This window comes from Coturnix japonica, chromosome 38, assembly GCF_054131305.1.
Source record: "Coturnix japonica strain WE chromosome 38, WE-NBRP24, whole genome shotgun sequence".
Lineage (NCBI taxonomy): Eukaryota > Metazoa > Chordata > Aves > Galliformes > Phasianidae > Coturnix > Coturnix japonica.
The window spans coordinates 2,912,240-2,928,481 of NC_140700.1; the positions used below are offsets into that span (position 1 = coordinate 2,912,240).

The 16,242-nt window shown below is 51.3% G+C and overlaps 3 protein-coding genes and 1 long non-coding RNA gene across 6 annotated transcripts in view; 3 read left to right on the plus strand and 1 right to left on the minus strand.

Annotated features, from left to right (window-relative positions):
* Window positions 1-1,418: 1,418 nt before the first annotated feature.
* On the plus strand, window positions 1,419-6,897 carry LOC146754794 (uncharacterized). Its single transcript, XR_014938840.1, has 3 exons — window positions 1,419-1,529; window positions 4,729-4,872; window positions 6,760-6,897. It is a non-coding gene; the product is annotated as an uncharacterized LOC146754794 (long non-coding RNA).
* MTCH1 (mitochondrial carrier 1) lies at window positions 1,998-9,301 on the minus strand. Of its 2 annotated transcripts, none has more exons than XM_015884905.2 (12): window positions 9,096-9,301; window positions 8,089-8,173; window positions 7,872-7,978; window positions 7,587-7,664; window positions 7,253-7,310; window positions 6,874-6,925; window positions 6,452-6,511; window positions 5,022-5,115; window positions 4,793-4,840; window positions 4,525-4,592; window positions 3,875-3,950; window positions 1,998-3,526 (listed from the first exon to the last, which is right to left on the minus strand). In XM_015884905.2, exons 1-12 carry the CDS (start codon window positions 9,291-9,293, stop codon window positions 3,452-3,454), a joined length of 999 nt encoding a protein of 332 aa, XP_015740391.1. In that variant the 5' UTR covers window positions 9,294-9,301; the 3' UTR covers window positions 1,998-3,451. The 2 variants fall into 2 exon arrangements, with proteins under 2 accessions (XP_015740391.1, XP_015740390.1); XM_015884904.2 differs by having other exon boundaries at window positions 7,866-7,978.
* A 155-nt stretch (window positions 9,302-9,456) lies between these two features.
* SNRPE (small nuclear ribonucleoprotein polypeptide E) lies at window positions 9,457-11,764 on the plus strand. The gene is made up of 5 exons (XM_015884906.3): window positions 9,457-9,553; window positions 10,166-10,192; window positions 10,574-10,636; window positions 10,726-10,804; window positions 11,486-11,764. The coding sequence occupies exons 1-5, from the start codon at window positions 9,500-9,502 to the stop codon at window positions 11,539-11,541; spliced, it is 279 nt and encodes a 92-aa protein (XP_015740392.1). The 5' UTR covers window positions 9,457-9,499; the 3' UTR covers window positions 11,542-11,764.
* A 1,502-nt stretch (window positions 11,765-13,266) lies between these two features.
* The window catches only part of SOX13 (SRY-box transcription factor 13), a 29,769-nt gene continuing 26,793 nt past the window's right edge, over window positions 13,267-16,242 (plus strand). For both annotated transcript variants that reach the window (XM_015884885.3, XM_085527368.1), the window contains exon 1: window positions 13,267-13,447. The gene's annotated coding sequence lies outside the window, so the exon portion shown is untranslated. The remainder of the gene's footprint in view (window positions 13,448-16,242) is intronic.

The window sequence follows — 16,242 nt, forward strand, 5'->3', positions numbered from 1 at the left end:
CCGGAGGGAGCCCGGAGGAAGGTTCTGTGCTCAGCCTGTCCCTGCTGCGTCCATCTCGCTGCTGTTCCTCTCTCAAGACGGATCTCTCTCTTTCTCTCTCTCTCGGCTTGTAAAACTTTGCTGCATGTGACGCTGCTCTCCCAACCTCCTTTGGCAGGGTGACAAGAACGGCGCTGCTGCTGCCGCTGCCGGGGATGGGAGAGAGCAGGAGGCTTTTAAGGAAGAAACTCAATTCGTTCAGATTAAGAGAATTAAGGATGTTTTAATCAAGGGGCTGCCAACGGGGCGGCCCGGACGGACGGCATTGGGTTGAACAGCAGTGAGGATGGCGATGCTTTGGCCCCGTGTGGGGCTGTGCTATGGGGAGAGGAGCTGTGCTGCAAGCCAGGGAGACTTAATGTTGTGTCCTCAGCTCTCTCCTCCCCCCAGAGCGGGGGGGCTGTGTGAGCAGGGTGGGAGGAAGGCCCTTGGGCCTCGGCCTTCCCCTCAGCACGGGGTCTCGTTGCAAGGGAGGAAGCGGGGCCCCACGTGCTGCTGGATGGGGGGGGTTGGCTGGGGGAGAGGGCAGAATTTCCTCCCAATGGCTCTGTGCAAAGCAAGGGGTGTGAAAGGCTGCTCGACACCTCCTGGGAGCTGCCCAGGGACCCATTGGCTGCACCCATCGCTGCTTTTCGTCCTCATCTCCAGCCAGGGTTTCCTTCTGTTCCCTCCCTGCCTGCTCTGCCTCTCAGTCTGTGCCCCCCAGCAGGTCCCACTTGATGCTCTCCATCACCTCCCCACCTTCAACCCATCCCAGCAGGACTGGGCTGCACCAGCCAGCTCTCCAGGGCTTATTTTGAGTACTATCTGCCTCTATGGAGCTCCCTGCTGCAGGAGAGCCACACAAAGAGACTCACAGAGGGCAGCAAAGCCACAGGGGCATTGCCTCGCTGCCCATAAGCCTAACACTGCAGTGGGAAAGGTGTGCTCAGGTCTTTCTCTTTGCTAAAGGGCTTTTAGCTCTGCAAGGAGAAAGGGCCCCAGGGAGGTTCAGGGCTGCCTTGACCTGAGTTTCCCTCTCCCAGCTTCAATCTCTGCCTCCTTTGTCCCCTCGGCAGCTGGGAGCAGATGAGGCCAAAGTCCTGGTAATCTCCCCTTTCCACTAGGGAATGATAAACTGCAGGCACGGGGCGGTTGCAAACTCCACCCATCCTAATGCTGTGCTGGAGAGTCAATATTTAAACACAACTTTGCTTCCTGGCTAGATAGGGGAGCGCCAGGGCTGTGCATGAGTCCTCAGTGCAGGACCCAACCCTCCTTCAATCCCACTTCATTTGTTCTCCCAGCTGCAGTTTCAGCCTTGAGCCCCTGTATTGCAGCAGCAGGGCCCCATCCTTTGTCACCTGTGCTGCAGGGGCTGGGCACCCATTAACAGGCAGCAATTAAAGGGGAGGGGTTGCATAGGTGTTGCTTTCTCCTGGTGGAGCTCCTGTGCCCATAGAGGGATGCCTTAAATGAAGCAGGGGACATGAACACCCAGAAAGCAGGAGGTAAGGAAGTTAATGACTGTATGAATGACAGCCCCTGCTTTAAGGTCATGCTGAGGTTGTGCATTCCCTCCTGTGTGCTACCCAAAGGCCTTTGAAACCTGGTTTTTGTTTAAAATTGATTGAAAGCTGCATTTAAGGGTTGTTTCTAGAGGAGTTTGTGCATCACGGGGTGGTTAAAAGAAACTTGTCAGTGCTGTAAAGGCAGCCAGGGTGTGTGCAAGGTGAAGGTGCTACAAGAGGCTTTGCAGGTGGTGTGAGCAGAAGGTGGCCTTTATTTTGTGGTTAAAGACCAAGTTCCTGGGCAAGCACTGCCTGATGTGGGCTGTGCAGGACCTGATGCTCAGATATATATGAAATCAGCTCATGTATTAAAAGAAAGGCCTCAAATGGAAACCCTTCCTGAGCAAAGGAGCCTGTTGTACGCAACAGGTGAATGTTTCCTTAGAAAAGAAAAAGGAGAGAGGAGAGTTGTTTTATAGCTGTATTTTGGAGCATAGTTAAATCCTCTTTCAAAGAATTCCTGGTTAGGGGATGGGGCCATGCATTGAGTGTTGGTACTGTAACACAAACCGTATGGGATGGAGGATGGACAGGACTGACTTCACAACACCAAAGGGAGCTTTGGGGGACAGCAGCCTCCTCAGGGCCCCAAAACCTCTTCCCAGGGAGCGCAGTAACACACTGAACTCTGTGCAAAAGACTGCTTCGTGGGGGGATCTGCCTGGCTGTGGTAGCAGCACAGACTGGGGAAGGGGGGAAAAGAACAGTAATTCTGTGTATGGGAACTAAGGATCAATCCTGCACTGCTGGCACTGGTGAGCTCTGCTATGTAAGGGCCTTAGGCCTTAGTAGCTCCATTCCCAAGCCTTCAGCTGGATGAGGTTTATTCCTTTGCTTCAGACAGTGATGGGCCTGGTGCCTCTATTGCAAGACAAAGCCTTCTGCTCATAGCAGGTAGCAAATCGACACCTCACAACAGCTCAGCATCATAACAGGACTCTGTGCTTGTCCATCAGTGAAGTGGTGATGTCCCCCTATGTGGGAGATGCTCGTGTGATGCAGCACGATCCAGCATGGAAACACTCAGTACCTGAGTAGGGGCTGATCCAACCAGGGACCAAACCCTCCCCTTAGAAACATGCAGTGCTGCCTGTGGTACAACCAGCTTCACTGCACTGTGAGGTGCATCCTAAATGCAAAAGGCCTTCCCACAGCAGACACCAGGCACATCCTTTCAATAAGTGCCTTCTCCATCTTCAAGTCTTGATGCTGTCCTGGAGTCCAGTCATACCTTTCTCTTAAGGTCATGCATTGCACTTCATTGTAGTGGAACTGTTTCTCTTTTGTTTTGAAATCATCATTTCCCTTTCATACCTAAGGGAGCCGGGCTGCTCCCTTGTGTTTAGATACCCCAAAGTACGTGTCTCGTTCTTGACCCTGTCCAGCACAAACTACCTGCCCCACGTATCAGCCCTCTCCAGGAGAGTCAAGGCAGGAGCTGGTTGTGCTGCTGCTGCTTTCCCAGCAGGGCAGCCCTGGATCTCTTGCCACTTCTCAACTTAGGCAGAACAAAGCAGTCTTTTGTCCCTGCATCCTGAGGCTGGTTTCTTTTGCATTTGGGCATTTTCTGGTTTCATACACTTTCTCAGTATCTTCAGATTCACAGCCCAGCCCAGAGAAACAACATCCTTCTGCTCTCTCTCCTATGCATCATGATCAAGACAGCCATGAGGAAGGGACTTTGACTCAGCTGGAGCCTGAAGCCAGATCACTGCAGCTCAACTGATGGTTGGCCTTGTTGGAGAGGAGGTGTCTTGTTCTGGCACCGCAGACTTTGGATCAAAAAGAACAAATATACATATGGAAACAAGCTTAGGGTTCTTCGAGGAGTCCAAGTTTGTACTTCTCCCTGCAAGCTGGGGTCAGTCGATAGGGAAGCAGGCTGCTTGCATGGGTGCTCTGCGGAAGAGCAGGCTGGAGCCACGGAACAGCTGTCCCTGAGGAGGAAAACAAAGGGGTTATGGTTATGAGCACCCCGGGTTGCTGCAGAAGAGAAAGTGGGGTTTCAACCCTGGGAGCTTTGGGGTCAGGCACTTCTAACAGGGATGCCTGATGGACATGGCAGAGCCGTGGGGCTTTGCTCTATGCAATGCCTGACATTGCAGGCTGAAAGCTACAGTAATGGGAACACACCAGTACTGCCATGCCTGGTACTGGTAACTGGAAGGATGGAAAGAGTTACAGAGCACATCAAGGATGCAGCACAGGTAACCCCTGGGCAATGCCAGAGCCCTCAGGAAGGAGTGGAGGGAACCCAAAGCACTGTGTGTGCCTCACTTCCTCACCTGGCTACTGAGATACCTCCAGCAATGGATCCAGGATGTGAATGCAGGAGCATAAGGAGGGAGGCCAGCACGCAACCTGCACAGCAATGAAAAATAGCTGAGATGATCTGTACAGCTGTCACAATACCCAGAGATAACACAAGCGTAAGTGAGGACACAGCCACGGTGTCTGCACTGGGCTGAAGGCCAAATGACCAGCTTGTTACACTGCAGTGGATCATGTAATTTAATTACCCCAGGAGTGTACAAACAAGGAGTGTTACCTGGATACGTTAAGAGTGCAAAGACTATATGCCATATCTACACCTTCAAGAAGGAGCAGATATCAAGACAGCATTACACCAGCGGGTGAGATCCAAACCCTGTGCTGCATTAACAGCTTTGCATTTCTTCATGCATGATCTCTTTGATCCCTTCTGCCTTTTGTCTAGTTTGGATCAGGCTGCACCACCACAACTCTCCCAATTATTCCTCTCCATTTGAGCTTTCATTCTGCTCTAACACTGTAAGTAACCTGGGATGGGAAACCAGGCGACTCTGCAAAGCACCGTATAGTTTATGGTTCTGCATGAAAGCTTTATGATTGCTTGCAAAGGCTTCAGACAACAAGAGACTGCAGGGAAAGCATTAGATCTCAGTGTGACACATACCCACAGTTGTTCACTGCCATGAGATCTCCCACGAGAAGGAATGGATACGTCAGCATGCTCATAGCAATCTGAAAGCACAGAAGTCTGGTAGTATCTCTGATGTTCGTATCAAAAGCAGTAGTTCGAGCTTTTTGCATGTTAGTTAAGTTATCCACATCTTCGGATGTAAAGTACAGACTTTGAATGTACCTGCTTTGCCCCCAGAACACGAGCCCTAACCCCACAGACAGCAGGAAGCAGAGGAAGGATGTGGCAGTTGTCTACATACCCCCATCACAAATTTCGTGTAGCTCCGGATCACCGATGCCTGGCTGAACTGAAAGGAGAAGCCAAAGGATTATGGGGGAGGTAGGTAATACCAGGTTATCCCTGTCACTACATGACATCCCTCTGAGGCTGAGTCTATTTCAGTGTTAGCCTCCCATCCCCATTGATGTCCCACAGCTCGAAGTGCTTGGTACAGATTCCCAAGCCCTTTGCTGGGCAGTTCCACTCACGTTATCATCCACTGCGTAGGTGTTGATGAAGTGAGCCAAGAGGTTGCAGCACCAGAGGAAGATGACATCCCCCAGGATGTGAGGGACTAAACCTCTGCAATGGCAAAAACACAAGTGTGAGGTGCAGGAGGGTCCAACCCCTCCCTTTGCCAACACAGAAGAATCCCACTACCCAGAATACATCTTTATTTTGGGAGGAACTGAAAGGAGAAGCTCTTGTGGACCTCAGGGGATCAGTTTTATTTCCTGCTCTGATTGAAAAAGCAGTTGGGAAAACATACTCTGAACCAGCCTGCTCCACTTGCTGTTTTATTGTCAAGAGCATTTCATGGCCCAGAGAATATTGACCTGGTCTGCTTGCAATAGGAGACTGCTGTAGATACCAGGGGAAGCAAAGTGTCCATGCACTGAAATATCTTCCTCTCTAGCTGCGCATGCCCTCAGAGTGAGCGTGTGCCACTGGTTATGGCTACACAGAGGTTGTCAGGCGATGGGAAATAAGTGTTTCTCAATGATTTTAATGGAATTTAGATGGCATTAGGAGTGCTGAGAGCAAAGCAGCAATAGTTTGGTCCTGCAGGTGTATTCTGTGTTCCCCTTGTGGCAGTGTGATTTCCTAGCGGAGTTGCAGGGCGTACATAACTTCAAAGCCCTCTTGAGACATTCTGTGTTGTGTTAAAACCTTTCCTGTGAACAATTAAGTTTAATTAGGCTACCAACAGTGTTTATTTTATGCAGTGAAAGGGAATGTAGCCAGCTCCTTTTCTGAAGGCTGTTTTCTGGGGAGGGGACTGAGGCCAAAGCCCCCCCCAGAAGCAGAGGCAGCAGGAAGCTCTGTCTTATAGATGTAATTAAGGAATGAAGCAAGAAGGTGTTTGCTGGACTTTAGCGATGCTGTCAGTTCACCATGCTTCACACATGGGGTCTGAGCTCCTTTGGGCAAGCTGCTTTGGGCAGCAGTTCTCCTGCACTGTGCAGTGCCCTGCTCCTATCAGACAGGCGAACCTGCTGCCAGCATGAACCAGCTGTTCATTACAAGCACCCACGGTGCTTTGCAGAGGAATGTGCTTCTTATCCAGGCCCTGGGCTCTTATTTCAATAAGGAGCCTCATTGTTGCACTTGAACTTGGTGCCTTTTGCACAAACAAGTGCTTTAAATGCTCCTCTGCTGAAACACAAAGAAGTACGAGCAGTGGGAGGGGTAAAAGCTAAGTAAAAATATGGAGTGTTCTCAGGGCTTTAAAAGTATGATTGAAGATAAGATCAGGGGAAAACTTAATGGTCAGACTGGAGCTCTGTCAAAGGCACAGATTCAATCTGTGCTCACAGGAGTGATGTGAGAGTCCTGCAGTCAGACAGGGTTACGGGTAGGAGGGAGCTCAGGGAGTCATCGGCATCTATGGGAGAAGGTAATCAAACAACTCACGTACACAAAGAATCCCAGGATCCCTTCCTCCTTGAATATCCTGCCAATAGCACTGAATACACCGCTGCCAAGAAAGGAGAAGAGCTATAAGCACGGGGAGGTTGTCTCTCAGTTGGCTTCCCTTTCTATTAGCATTTAAAACAAAAAGGCAGGAAACTCACTGAGTAATTAGCAAAGTGAACTGCAGCCACCAAAGCACCCACTGGCACAAAACTGAACTGAAGGGGATTCCAGGGACAGAGTCCAGCCTTCCCATATCCCTTCACCCCGCTGTCATCCACCCCCTAAACACAGTTCAGATTCCTTTTTCAGTCTCCCAAACCTCCTGGATCATCATAACACCTCCCAGCATGGCAGCACCGGGCAGGCCTGACTCAAGGACTTGTGTTTTCATGTGCTAAACTCTCCAGAACTGCAGCCATTCACCTGTATTTGACTTCCCGGCCGACAAACTGGACCATGCAGCGCATCGAGATCACTAAGAAGAGAGAAAGAAATGAGTTTGGGTTGCAATGAACGCGAAGGAAAAGGTAAACCCAATCTTTTTGCCAGCCCTTTTCTTCATGCAGATCAACTCCTCTCAGTGGCCCTCATCAATGCAAGGCATGTTACAAACTGTTTCTCTCCTTCAGTATGTAGTTATGGGTCAGCCAATCAGCCATCCCAATCCTTGAGATCTACATCTGTTCTGTGGTTTCATACACTTCTGTTTATATGATGAGGTTCTCTGGTTGTTCTGGGGGTTGTCCTCAGTCAGGGCAGGGTTTCTCAGTCTGGGGAGGACAGGCAGAGGGACAGGACTCACCATGCAATGGATGTGACACAACCCTGGACACGCACTGCATCATCATCTCGTGAGATGTCTGGGGAGAAAATGGAACACCTGCATGAAAAGCTTCTCCTGTGCAGATTGGGTCCTTTCCCTCAGTGTAGCTCCGATCCCAGACCTGCTTTTAAAGCTGTTTTTCTTCGTGGTAAGCCTCTATTTCTATGAAGTATTTCACCTCTGCACACAGTGCCTACTAAATACCACCTGGAATTCCACTCACAAACCACACTTTAAGCTGTCCCTGCTTTCAAGGCACATCCCCAGCTTGATCTCCCTCATCACTCACTGATGTTGCGGATCCATTTCTCACCTCTTTCACCACTTTCCTAAGGGAAGTCTTCACGTCATCCTTGTTAGACACGTGCTCCATGTCCTCCAGTGGAAAAGCCTGAGGAGGAAGAGAAGAAAAGTGGTCAAAACTGATGGGAGATGCTGAGCATCACATTCCTATTGTCCTGGAGGACTATTTGGAGCCATGAGGAGACAACACACGCAGTCATGGCTGGTTGCAAGCATGTGCAGCCTCTGTGGCTCTGCTGCAGTAGCACTGGATGCCTCATCAAGCTGATTAATGGAGAGAGAAGCTGACCTTTACCTTCTTCACGCTCCCCCTGGTGATGGTTGATAAAGTGCTTGAGATGAGGCGAGGAGTAAGGCCACGGAAGAGGCCTCTCTTCCCATCCACTTTCACAATGTGTCTGGCTGGGTAAGAAAACACCAGGCTGCTGTCAGTCTGGAAGCAGCTGACCCACAGTGAGAGCTCTGCCCTGACCAGAGCACAGCCTGCATAGGGTGGCCACAGGAAGACTCACCGTAGGTGAAGAAGCCAGGCAGGTACAGTACTTTCCTTCCCAGTACATTTCTTCCAACAGTTGGAGGTAGTGGTTCGTGCCCAACCTGCAGAACAAACCCTATGAGCAGATCCCCAGTGCAGTGATGGAAGTCCTGAAGCTGACAGGCAGTGTGGACTCAATCCCACCTGCCTGAGCTGCTGAATGGACCCTCCATCACCCTATGGATGCCCATGATATGGACAGTCCCTATGACAGATGGGTGTCCCATGATATGGGCAGTCCCTTTCCTGTTACTCCTCTTGGGGTACAGGAGGCCCCATCCCCCTCATTTTATAGGGGTCCCTATTACAGGGGGGTTCTGAGGATGAAGAGGGATGAAGACCCACATTCAATCCTTTGTTATATAGGAATCCCCATTGTGTGGGTATCTTCATCCATCCCATTCTATGGGGTCCCCTCGCCTGTCACATAAACAAGCCTCCACTGCATACGTTGGTCTTTGTCTTTGGTATATATGTTTATATATGAGTTCCCATTCCTTGTTATACAGCCGTCCCTGATGCAGCAATACCCCAATTCCCACAGTGCTCCCCATTCCATCCTCACAGCTACAGGTGGGATCCGTACACACAGATAACGGTGACTGAGTGCCACCCCATCACACAGCACGACCCTCCTCACCCCATTACCCCCCTCAACACATTATAAGGAGGGAACCCCCATTGCCACATATGGGGGGTTCCCTTTACACAGGGTCCCCATAGCCCCCTATGGGGTTCCCCATCATTACACAGGCCGTCACCCCCATATTAACCCCCTCAACACATTATAAGGAGCTCCCATTGCCACATATGGGGGGGTCCCTTTACACAGGGTCCCCATAGCTCCCTATGGGGCTCCCCATCATTACACAGGCCGTCACCCCATAGAGACGGCCCCCCTCACACCTCGGCCTACACCTCAGGCCTCCCCCCTGCCCCCACACGGGGGTCTCATCCCCCCCACACCCCCTTTAGGCCCCGGACCTGGACGAGCAGCTTGACGTAGAGCAGGGGGTGGCTGACGGCGGCGAGCCCAGCGCCCAGAGCCACGAACAGCCCCTCGGTACCGTCGGTTCGGCCCGGTCCGACCCCAGGCCCAGACCCGCCGCCAGGGGGCGCCAGCGCCACCGAGGGCAGCGGAGCTTCGCCCGCCATGGCCCCGCCGCCGCCACCACTGCGCATGCGCCGCCTCTTTGCGTATTGGTGGGCGGGATCTTAATGCGAGACAGCAGTGGTGGGATCTGCGAGCAGTAGAGACGCGGTCCTCCCGCTTTCCTAGAGCGGCAAGTCTTCCAGCGTCCCTTGCGCGTTCCCGCCTTGCTCAGCGGCTTCCGGTGCGCGCTGCGACTTCCGGCGGAGCTTGTGGTGGCGGCGGGCAGAGAGTAGCCATGGCGTATCGAGGGCAGGGCCAGAAGGTGCAGAAAGTGATGGTGCAGCCCATCGTATCCTCATCCGGAGGGGCAGGGGACGGGCCTGCGGGGCCTATGGAGCCTATGGGGCCTATGGAGTCTCTGGGGCTGTGTGGGGCCTGCGGGGCCTATGGAGCCTTTGGGGCCTGTGGAGCCTGTGGGGTCTATGGAGCCTATGGGGTCTCTGGGGCCTGTGGGGCCTATGGAGCCTGCGGGGTCTCTGGGGCCTATGGAGCCTATGGGGTCTTTGAGGCCTATGGGGCCTGCGGGGTCTCTGGGGCCGAGTGGGACCTTTGGGACCTATGGAGCCTGTGGGGTCTCTGGGGCCTATGGAGCCTATGGGGTCTTTGAGGCCTATGGGGCCTGCGGGGTCTCTGGGGCCTGTGGGTCCTGTGGAGCCTATGGGGTCTATGGAGCCTGTGGGGCCTATGGGGTCTCTGGGGCCTGCAGGGCCTATGGAGCCTATGGGGTTTCTGGGGCCTGCGGGGTCTCTGGGGCCGAGTGGGACCTATGTAGCCTGTGGGGTCTATGGGGCCTATGGAGCCTATGGCGTCTCTGGGGCCGATGGCGAGTGGAGGGTAGGAGCGGCCCTGCAGGGCCTTGTGTCGCTCTGGAGTTGTTCCCTTCCTTAACGCTGCTCTACAGAACCTCATCTTCCGCTACCTGCAGAACGTGAGTACTGGGGCCGGGGCAGGGCTGGGTTCGCCTTTGGGTTTGTAACTTCTTGGCTGCTTTCGGAGCCCATCGGCTTCAAACGAAGAACTGGTGCTGTTTGGGAGCATAAGAGCTGGCTCAGAGATGAGCGTTCTCCCTTTGCATTAACACCTTTGTATGTTGATTGTGCCCCTGTGTGTGTAACGCACACCCAGTAACCCACACCTACAAGGTTCTGTGTTGGGAGTTGCTCTTTGGGGTGTTTCAGAGCTGCAGTGGCTGTTGCTTGTATAGATTTCTTACCACGTTCCTATCAAGGCTTTCTTAATGCACAGAAGCAAAGACCAGCGTTGCTTGAAGCGTTTGTTTTCCACTTTATTCACCCTGATCGTTTTGCAGAGGTCCAGGATCCAGGTGTGGCTTTATGAGCAGGTGAACATGCGGATAGAAGGCTGCATCATTGTGAGTATCAACATGTCCATGTGTTACCATTGGCTTTCCCACGTTCATGAGTCTGTGTGCTACCAACTGTTTTTGCCACTGATTTTCAGGGTTTTGATGAATATATGAACCTGGTGCTGGATGATGCAGAGGAGATTCACTCCAAAACAAAATCAAGGAAGCAGTTGGGTATGTCAACGTGTTATAGCATGAAAGGTGGTTGGGTGAGCCTTGCTGGTAGCAACACTTAAAGGTAGAAAGCACATGCCAGGTGTTGGTTTGGGAGAGCATTGGGCAGGTGCTGGCTCAGTCTTTGTTCCTGCTGTTTGTTAAAGGTGATGATTTTGCTGGATGTAAAGGATGTCAATGTAAACTCTCTCTGTGCCTGAGACTGGTTGTTATCCTTCAGAATCTGTCTTTGTACAACTGAGGTGTCTGGAGGAGTCTGCTCCAAACTCCTTTGTGCTGTTTCTAAACTTGGTAGCCCTGAGCAATTCTCGTACCTGCTGGGTTAACTCTGGGCCAAAGCAGGAGCCACCTGACTGGTGGTATTTACTATTTACCACTGCTGGAGAAGATAAAGCTGTCTGTGATGAGGGGATGCGTTGATTTGGATTGAGTTTATAGCAGGGACAGTGTTCTGCTGGGGCTGAGATGGTGTCTGAGAGTTGGGAGTGGATTATGAGTATGGGCCCTGCCCTGCTTTCCATATGGGGCTGCCATCAGGGGTAGGACTCATTGCAACCCTCCCCCTCTATAATAGTGGCATCTTCTTGCAAACATCTCCTGTTGTGGGATAATATGTGAAAACATGAGGTATTCTTGGATTCTGGGATCTTTCTAATCCCCCATTTCCTTTCTGTGTTGCAGGTCGGATCATGTTAAAAGGAGACAATATCACTCTTCTACAAAGTGTTTCTAACTAGAAATCGCTGTTCTTAGGGCAGTGATTGCAGTTCGGAATGGTTTGGAGTGAATGAAGAAGGTGCAGTGGGAGATCTACCCCTGCTGGTAGATAGAAAGTTACATATAACTGGCATTGCATGCTGAGCTCAAAGTCCCCTCCTTTTGTAGGAGTGATTTTTTTTTGTAGTCTGAAACAATAAGGGATGTATTTCCCAAATAAACATTTTTCACGTTGTCTGTAAACGGAAATCTGCATGGTTTTATTCTCAGCTTTCTATGCTTGGAGAAGGCAGAGAAATGTACATCAAGTGATTTGCTGTTGGTCCGATAAGTTCCTGATAGTTCTGTGCTTTTTGGGTAGTTACAACATGAGACAGGATGGGCTCTGGTGTCACTGTCAGGCTTGAGCATGCATGGTTCTAATTAAGTTTGTTAGAGGTTCTACGTGCAATTACCACCCTTTGTTGTCAAAACAGCTGGTTCCTTGGGTGCTTTCTGGTGGATCAGTGGGTTGGTGATGGATTTGAGGCTGTGATACAGTGATCCGACATCACAATCTTGATTAATAGCTGTACTTTGGTAAAATATCATCATTAGATAGGGCAGCTGGTTGGGATTAAATCTATAATTTCTTCTTTGGGCAGCATCTCTGCATTAAATCCTAGTGCTGGGATGTCAGATGTGGCTGGATTTTATCACTATTATCCATGTAAGGATCTGTCCTGTTTAAGTTTCCATAAGTGAGCTGAGTTTCTTAGTCCATCAGCCAGAGATCAGTTCCCTTTTGCTTGGATGAGCAATCCCCTGTTTTTCTGTTAATCATTTTTCCTTCTCTGTTGATATGGAAAACACCGTACGGGTATGGAGTTGGGGAGAGCTTATTTGCCAGGGGATCTGCTGCCTTGTGTTGCTTGGGTCTGGTTTAGGGCCACTGAGGTAGCATTGACTCAGAGTCTGTCCTTCCTTCTTGTGCCTGCTTTGTGAGATGTGGGCATTAGGAGAAACAGCTCTTTCTTATCAGTAGTGCTGCTGCCAACTCCAAATTGTGCACTTCGAGTCACTGTAATGCTTCCTAGAGCTCCTCTGCTCTCTGATGTTATCAGATTAGCACAAATGAACGTCAATATAGGAGTAGGCTGCTGATGGGAGGAAGGAAGTCCAAGCTAATCAGCTCTGAAGCATCTCATGATAAGGCACCAAAATAGGCAGTAATTATGTGCGTGGGGGAGTTGCAAAAGAAAATGAGAAGCTCCCAAGCAGGAAGCCACACAAACTGCAGAGAGCCTGCAGGAGAGTCCGAGTGTGTGTGAATGGCCAGGAGGAAATGCAGCCCCATTGTTTGTTCAGGGCCTGGCAATGGAGCACTGCAGCCCAAGAACAGAGCTTCTAGGCATTACCAGCACACAGATGGGGCTCAAAAACAATTCTGCTTTTGCCTTCCCAAGAAGCACTTGTCTGTCCTCATAAAAACCACAGGGCTGACTCATCTAAATGCTTGCCGAATTGTTTTTTAACCCCGAATCCTTCCAACCTCCTGAGTGTTTCCAAGCTGGAGGCAGCCAGAAGGTAATGTTTCATCGGGCTGAGCTTGCAGTGCCAGATGGAGGGTGACCCGAGCTGGCTGCACAAGAATGCATTAGACAGAAGAGGGTGCTGCGGGCTCGGCCAGCTCCCTGCCCCTCCAGCTAAGTGTCATAAGCAGGAACACAGAGTTCCCCAGCATTCAAGCAGCTTTATTGGCTCCCAAACAACCTGGAAGAAAGCAAAGCGGGTTGTCTGGCGTGGAGCTGTTGCTCCATCGGGGCAGCAGCCAGGCAGGGTGCCCTCTCCTCTGGCTTATCCCTGCTGAGGTGTCCTGCTCCTGGAGGGAATGAGGAGCACGAGGCTCTGGTTTTGACTGTGCAAGAGGCAGTGAGGAGGAGCAAGGTAGAGTGAATGCTTACAATTGAGCTCTGTGTTTAGAAAACTCCCGTTGCTTGGCTTTCTGCTGCGTTGAAGCCTGTTGTGTTTGCTTTTGCAAGTACTTTTCCATAACGTGCAAATTCCTTTCCCTCCAGTGCGAGAGTGAGCAGGAGTGGGGTGGGTCTGGGGGTGGGTAAAGGCTCCTTATGAAGGAGCTCCCTTGAGGTGACATAGGAATAGAGCTGGTTCTTTCTTAAACGAGTGGTTGAGACCTGTGTCTGTGCTAATGATGGCAGAGATCTCCACCATACAGCGTTTCATTTTGAAGCCATTGCATTGGTTGTGGCAGGCAGGTGATGGCCCTCTCAGGTCCAGGTGGAGCTGTGCAATGTTTGCTTTGATTTATTTTTCCTTTTCTTTAAGGTACCTTGAGTAAATGTTTGCCTGCTCTCTGCTGCTGGCTTCAGGGCTCTGGAAAAAGGACTGCATTTCTTCCCTGCTGCACTTGGGAATTGCTTGCCCTGGCCCAGCCCAGTCTTTCCATGGGACTGTGCTTGTGAAACAGCCCCGAGCAGGGAGGCAGAGTGGTCCTGGCTTTGTTGAAGGGGAGTTTCTCAGTGGTTCTCTGGTAGGATGCTATGGTTTGTGGGGTGATTTGTGCTGGAACCTGGACCTTTGAGTCAGCCAATGGTGTGATCTCAATAGAGTCACCATTAGTGCTTGTGGGTGCTTTTCCCTGCTCTTGAAAGTCACTGCTGCACTTCTCACATCTCTCAGTCTTTGTGGAGGTGCTGGGCTCAGTCCCTGGGCAGGACAGGCTTGGCTTGGCAGGAGGACCACAGGTGGGACTGGGGATGGGATTTGTATCTATGTGGACTTTACAAGGTGGAGAATCGCCTTCCCTCCACCCCACAATGTCCTTCTCCCAGAGCCTCACCGCACTGTGCTTAGCACACATAATCTGAGAGCATATTTCGAGTACTGGTATGTTTTAAGGATTGTGTGCCTAAAAATAATAGTATCAAACTGACAACAGTGGAAGGTCAAAGACTCAAATGGCTTAGAAGCTGCACCCTTAGGGCAGCATCTGAATATGGAAAACTTATGTGGAGGACTGAGATGAGAGCTCAGGAAGAACAGCCTGAAATGGTGCTGTATCATTTCCCTGCAGTCCCTGCTTGATGTTCTGGTTTCAGTCCTGCATGGAGATGGAAATAGAGAACGGAGTTCTTCACTATGGGTAATAAAACATGGTCTCTCCTTAGTCTGAAGACAGGATTGGTATCCATCAAAAGCAGATCAGATGCCTGGGGAGAGGAGTTTGCTGCGCAGCCATTCCGCCCTTCTCCCCCTCAAGTCCTTGTCGATGGGTTCTCACTGTACACAATGCCAAGAACTGGCTGCAGCAGGTTTTGTTCGCAGCAGTACCCTCCGTTGGCAGCCCACACACAAGGTGCCCAGCATGGCTGCCCTCCCCCCCCCATCGTGCCTTTTCACATTCATACCCACCAGGGGCATCATTACTATTGTTTGTAACATCTCTTGGAAAAATGAGTCATGGGCATTTTGCCTGCCCTCAGCAGGGACACTCTGCCACATTAGCAGCAGCAACGCCCGCCCCCTGCTCTGCTGCCTTGCATACCAGCGGGCCCCTGCGTGCAAGGAGCTGGACTTGTGTTGCTGAGCTTGCTTGACGCTGCTGCTTTTCTGCCAGCCTAACCTGGGCCCCAAGGATGGTTTTACTCCCTGCTTTGCATGCATGGAAGGAGTTCATTGCAAGGTGCTGCTTTGCCCTTTCCTACAGGGTTATCTTCTCTCCTGTGCCTTGAACTAGAATATTTAAGCCCAGCTCGCACACGAGTGTTCATTACTCGCCATAAGATGCCTGAATCCTATTCTAGATGTTGCCTATTTCACCAGTAAAGCCCTATGGGATCAGGTTTGCCCAAGGGCTTGCTTCCTTTCAAAGGCCAAAGCTCCAACACTAAACTGAACTCACCTCCCTGTCCAACCCTGCTGCAAGCTGCTGCTTCTCAGTTTTCCCCCTTATCTGCAATCCTTCAGTCTCTTGTCATCAAAACAGGAGCAATATCTAATAGCCCCCTGGGGGTGGTGGCTGATGGAGCGATGCGATGGCCTCGGCTGAGCGGAGCAGCGCTGTGCACCAACCCGCTGCCTCTGCAGCTCTCCTGCTGCCTGCCAATCTGCTTCCCAAATAAATCAGTGTTTTTGCGGGGGTGCTCTCTTGTGCTCTCAGCTGGATGAGGCTCAGAGCAGAGTTGAGATGGTTCAATTGGTGGCTGTTGTGAGCTGAGCTTGTAGCACTGGTGCTTGGTTGGGCATCATGCGCAGCTTCCAGAGCTGGGCTGCCTTTTGTGCATTGGGATTTACAAAACATAGGGTCAATGGGAGCACCTGAGCTCCCTGCAGAGCATGGGAGGTGCTGGCTGCTCCCAGGGCCCCTGCTTTGCCCTGTGCAGGTGTCAGGGCACCGATGGGCAGCGCTGGTGGCAGATACCAGCATCCGCTCCTTCAAAGGCTTTGTTCTCACTCGGAGCAAAGCAGACCTTGTTGCACTCCTACCTCCTCCCCAAAGTACAGTGTTTTGGAGCCCATCCCTTTATCGTAAATCAACAACAGAGCTAATATTTCATATCGAGGAAGTGAGATAATATCAGAGCCCAAGGTGGGCTCCGAAATGGGTGCGTGAGACGTGAGCTGGTTTGGGGGGAGAGGGAAAGGGGGGCTGCGGTAGGAACTCTTTATCTGAGAGGAAATTGTATTATTCAAGGGGCTGAGAACGCATGCGTGTGTGTCTG